The 6262-nt window shown below is 29.6% G+C and overlaps 1 gene segment (V, D, J or C); it reads right to left on the bottom strand.

The window, feature by feature from the left end:
• Positions 1 to 435: 435 nt before the first annotated feature.
• Positions 436 to 6262, bottom strand: part of LOC141344777 (T cell receptor alpha chain constant-like) — a 62762-nt gene continuing 56935 nt past the window's right edge. Inside the window, 4 exon segments of the C gene segment in view lie at positions 436 to 611; positions 1602 to 1709; positions 1976 to 2020; positions 2131 to 2298. Coding sequence covers positions 1603 to 1709; positions 1976 to 2020; positions 2131 to 2298 — 320 coding nt within the window.

The raw sequence follows: 6262 nt of genomic DNA, 5'->3' as shown, positions 1-6262 counted from the left end.
TTTAATGAATGGTTAATTAATGTTAATTGACATGGAGTATACCTATGGATCATCTGGAAGGACTTTGTGCTTATAAAAAAGTCAAAGTTGGTCATTTATGCGTTTTATTTTCTTATTTTTGCACAATACAATGTCAATACTGCATGACACTTGCCATTAAAGAAGGAAGTAAAATACAACATGATTGTTGATGCAAATATGTTGCACAAAAAATAAGCTATATAGACAATTCTTGAGATGTAATCCATCTTAAAAGTAAGAACAAGTTTTACATATTTTTAGATAATATTATGTAGAAATAATAAAATACAGAGAAACGAAGCATGGGCTATGTCTAAATTAGAAAAAATAAGTGCTATTTATTCTACTGTATCCTAAACTAAAATAGTTGAGGCAATATTATAAAAGCCTAAATAAGCACATGACATTCAAATGTGTATAGAGTAAATAATTCTTAAAATCATAAGCACTATAGCATAACAGAGAGATTTCATAATCCACTGATCATCATTTAACAACAACAGTGCAGTTCTGATGGCTCCCGAACGTGATGTTTCGTATTCAGCGAAGCCACAGATAAATCCAACTGATGATAGGTATTTTCATGGCACCTGAAAGACAAATAATACATTGTAATACTTCCAAAAAACGGCACATAATTTGTAAAGCTTGCTAATGAAACATTGGGTCTCATTCACTAATATTTGCATACAAGTTGCATACTTACTGTATGTTTGTAGGAAAAAAAATCTGAGAGCATTAGCTGCAAAATCTTCAAGTAAAGCCAAGTGTGCCATTCACAACCAGGTTGATACTCATCAAATGCCTTTTAAATAGACCTTGACTACACGTGATTGACCATTTTTAGAAGCTTTGCCACTTTGCAAACCATTTTTGTAAAATTACTTTTTTTTGTATGATTGGTTTCAGTCAGTTCTAAACGTTGTTTATTTTTATGGAAGCCAGTTGCCGCCACCGAATAAAAAATGTAAAAATCAAAAACAATCTTTTACATTTTTTTTTTCACAATTGCGAGATATAAAATCTGAATTGTGAGGTATAAACTCGCAACTGCGAGTTACAGTCACGAATCTAACTTTTTTCTCAGAATTGTGTGACATAAACAATTAACAAGTTATAAAGTCAGAATTGTGAGATATAAACTTGCAACTGCGACTTATAAAGTCACAAATCTGACTTTTTTCTTAGAATTGCATGATATAAACTCGCTTTTATATACAATTTAAACAATTTCTGACTCTCAGAATTGCAAGACATAACCTTGAAATTTTGAGAAATTAAGTCACAATTCTAAGAAATAGTCAGAATTGCGATATAAACTCAAAATTTGTATCTTACAATTGTGACTTTATAATAAGCAACTGCAAGTTAAGTCAGAATTGTGAATTTGTAATAAACTTTTATTATTATTCAGTGGCAGAAACGGGCTTCCATAAAATGTAGAACAAATCTGGAATTTGTAAATAAAATTATTTAAAAAAAAATCACAATTTGTGCATGAAAATGATTTTACACACAAATTTGTTAACACGCAGTTAGTGAATGAGACCCATTGTCACAATATATAACATTTCACTCACGTTAGCTCATCCATGCTTTGAAAGTCATCAGGACGTTGAACCCAACAGTCTTCAGGAAGAGAATTCTCAGCCAATAGAGTCCCAGTGCCATGTAGTTGGTTCTTTCATCTGCAGAATAGAAATGTAATTAGTATGAATATTTGTTTTACTGTGGATTTTGTGATATAAACCTGGAACTTTAGTAAAAAAACAAAACAAAAAAACATTCCGAATCAAGTGGTCTCACAATCTGAAATCTATGTGAGTGTAGTTATTGTTTGACAGTGCTGGATGTTGCAGTTCAAACAACGGGCAGTAAGAGACTAGTAGTAATGAATTGCAAATAAAATGAAATTCACAGCAGACTATAAATGTTCAAATAAAAGCACACTTACCTTTTTCAAATGCATAGCCTTGACTGGATGATCCTTTATCACAGACTGAAAATGGAATAAAGATGATTAATTTAATGCAACTAAATATTTGAGCAATTAAGCAGGAAATGTGTTTTTTTTTTTTTTTTTGTTTTTTTGCAAGTGATAATTCCCACCTTTTTCTGGGCAGTCTTCTGATTCATCAAAAGTGATGCTGCTGTAGTAATTCTGGCCTGTATATCGCACTGGCGTAACATTTCTGAAATCCACAGCATTATGTCTTGTGAAGTCGGTTGCCAAACATGAATTATTAACTCTGTAATAGGCTGGCGGTTCTTCTTTTTCTGTAAAATATAAGAAAAAAAATTCCCAAATACATTAGTTTCATAAACAAAAAGTATGTGTTTAATGCAGATGAAAATTAGCAAAGTACATTTTGTTATATATTATAAGCTATTATGGATCAAAAAGTAAATTCACAGACGATACATTTTGAGACAATTCAAAGACATTTTAAATCATCTCAAATATAACTTGAATGTTGATCTTGGAGAATATTTGGCTCAGATCAATAACACCAAAGTCCTTTTACTCAATGAACATTTAAAATATAAATAATATGACAACGAAATTCTTACCCTACTTCAAAAGTAAATGATTTTTCTACACCCACAGGCTAAAACCTCATCTCAAAAACTCATCTCACATTTTCACCATATCCATATTTTGTTGTTTTCCAGAGCTAATTTATAATATTATGAAATGTAATTGTTACATTAGCAATGTAACATGAGGGGAACACATATTTTAGTAAGATTTCATTCATTTTTTTCAATCTCTCGGTTCACTATTGGACACATATATTTATTAGTTTTCTGTAAGTTGCATTTATACCACAATGTTCAACATAAAGCAACTTAAACACAGAAAAGTTTCTATATTCAAAGTTATTCCAGATTCCTCAATCTGGTTTAGGTAAATTGCAATGTTTTTAGAAATTATGCCGAGAATAAAATAGCTTTTAATTGCTGAACCTATATCAATACAATTTGCCTCATGAACAAAATTGTTCAAAAAAGTTTATTCTACATATTTTAGCATATACATTAGTTACATTAAACCACAATGAATAAAATCTTTGACTTAAAATGTTAAATTGCTTGCATGCATTTTGATTAGTGAGTATTTCTGTATGATTTATTTGCTGTAATGTGTAACAGCACATTAAAATTACTAGTCCCAGTTTCTCAGTCCCAAGTGTTTATTATTATCATGTTTAATGTAAAATTTGTTTATATTGAAAATATCCATGTCAACAAATCTACGAATCTAAATGAAATACCACACTGTAAGTTTAATTGTACGAAAAATATATACAATATATATTATAGCATATATTCTTAAGGTCATTGCACACTGAGTCCGAAATTTTCGTATGCGTTTTTTTTTTTTTTTTTTAGTTTTTTCGTATTCATCATCCTTTCCAAATCAGAATCTTTTTATCAAAATGCTTGTTACGGATGTGACAACGCAGAAAATCTAACATGATCCTAATTTTTTATGATGGACGAAAGTTTTGGAGGCAGTGCGTAAACTCTATTGACATAACGTGAGGTCGTATTTATTTTTTAATATGCAAAAATTTCAGACTCAGTGTGCAATGGCCTTTACCTATCTGTTGATACTTACTTGGGTGTACAAATAAGTGCGTCCCTTTCCCGAATATGAATTTGTCGGCATTGTTAATCACACAATGATACATAGCACACATATAATAATACTCTACTCATGTGGCCAATATTACACATGATCAATGTTTTGTACTATACACTGTAAAAAATTTGCTGTAGTTCTGCAGCTGGTTGCCAGTAACTTACTGTAGAATTTTAATTTATGTTATTTACTGGCAACAGTTTGTTCAAAGTTAAATGAACATTAAACATTAACAAGTCTTTGTCTTTACAGAATAAAACTATAAAATAACAACCTAATGCAAAGCATTCTGGGAACCAGAAACCTTCATCAACCTTTTTCAGTTTTTTTCCTTCAGATTTTGGTTCCCAGAATGCTTTGCATGAGGCTGTTATTTTAGGTTTATTCTGTAAAGATAAAGACTTGTTAATGTTTAATGTTCAATTAACTTTGAACAAACTGTTGCCAGTAAATAGCATAAATTTAAATCTACAGTAAGTTACTGGCAACCAGCTGCCAGTAATACTGTAATTTCTACAGGTTTTGTTTACAGTGTAGCTACTAGCAAAATCTAAATGTCAACAACAAAAAATTCTTACTAAAACTTAATTCATGTTGGTGAATCTAGTCAATCTGTCAAATGTGCAGCTGATTGATTATAATGCTTTTTATTTCAATTTCTCAGTATAGCTATCATTCGTTTCAGCACATAACTGACTTAATTTATGAAAAATGCTTAGAAATGACAAAGGTTTGTGTGTTCTCTTTTTATATAAAATAAAATCCTTGTTATTTAGTAAATTTAAAAAAAATTATTACATATTTATTTGGATACTGTGTAACATAGGTGACCAACTCCTAGTTCCATTAAAGCTCATAATTGGAGTCTTTATTAAATTATCTTTTCATATTTATTATTTTTTAATGTAATCAAGGTTTTACTTACTTGCCTGTACAAACAAATGTGTTCCTTTTGCAAAGAAAACTTTGCCAACGTTATCAGTCACACAGTGATTCTCAGTGTTATAAATACTTAATGGCAAGTCAATTTCATTTGGTTAATTTTAATTTTAGAGTCACTTAGCAGTGAAGTTCAAATATTTGCGTGGATGTAATAATTGTGTTGATTTACATTTTCGAAGACTGAAATAAATGATAATTAATAAAAAGAATGTAAAAATCTGTGAAAATGCATAAGACTACCTGTCCTATTGGTGGATAAGTGAAAAGAACTTGTGTAATATCAATTAAAAAATAAAACTATAACTTACTTGATAACACAATGAGCTGAGTCCCTTGACCAAATATCAGTTTGTCCCTACTTTGAGTCACACAATTACAAATCCTAACACAAAAATGCATAGGACACTCTGACACGAAATGCCATGAGTTTTGTCAGTTCTATTAATAATTACATTTAATGTCAGTGATGTCATCTGTGACAGTGTTTTTTTAATTTTAAAAACTTATTTGGAAAAATTAAGTAAATTTATTATTAAATGACACCACATGTGACTCTACAATTAGATAACCAAATTCTATGAAAATAATATGCTATTATTATTTAAACATTGTACTCACTGGGTTGAACATATAGTTGTGTCCCCTTCCCAAATATAATTTTACCAATATTGTTATTCACACAGTGGTTCGTAGTGGGATAATAACTTGCATGAGTACCAGGGACACCTTCTATCATTTTAGATTTAGCATATGATTTACATTTAATTGATTTAAATAATGATAACTATTGATTTTCTTACATTAAAGGGATTTATCATAAAAAAAAAATCATTTTTATGGACTATAACACAAGTGTAACTTACATTAAAGTACTTAAGATAAACATACTTCTGTCTCAACATTTTTGTCAGTGGCCATCTTGTATATATCCAATAACTAATGAGAAAAATTACTAGAATTTATTACTGTTTTGGTGCCTGTCCCAAATATGAGTTTGTTGTTGAACCCAGTATTCAAACAATGGTTTTGTTTGGCACTTTTTCCTTTGTTCTCAATGTCTTTATGTTCGTCAGTTTACTTTTTAGTTGTTTAGTTAGTTTTAGTTTAGCTTAGTTTTTACCCCGAAGTCAAATATCGCTGTATAGATTTTTTTACATTTGCATTATAAATCTAAATCATTATAAATACATTTTGTTTTGTTGTGAAAAAAGTAATTCTCCCTTTACAATATTATCATAGTCATGGTTTGTTGATGAAATCACGACTTTAATCACAGAATAAATTCAATATTAAGATTAAAATAAAACTTACTGATTTGTACAAAAAGTTTTGTTCCCATGCCAAAGAAAATTTTACGTCCAGTATTCACACAGCCATTTATCATTTACTAAAAACTAGCAATACCCTGATAGCAAAGTTGTCAGAAGCATTTCTCTCAGAATCCATCTTTTAAATAAGATAAAGTGAGAACATTTTAATGAAGGAATACCATATTAATACTGTACATTTATATCAAAGTTTAGGGGTTAGAATAAAAACTCTGTTTTTAACTGTTATGATTCTAAAACAAAAGAGTAGTTGTTGCTTCTAAAGCTGTATTATAATGAAACTTAAGAAAAACATTAGCTTTTATAATCTCACAATTTCATATTT

Source organism: Garra rufa, chromosome 10 (assembly GCF_049309525.1).
Source record: "Garra rufa chromosome 10, GarRuf1.0, whole genome shotgun sequence".
Lineage (NCBI taxonomy): Eukaryota > Metazoa > Chordata > Actinopteri > Cypriniformes > Cyprinidae > Garra > Garra rufa.
This window is presented reverse-complemented; position numbering and strand designations above follow the sequence as displayed.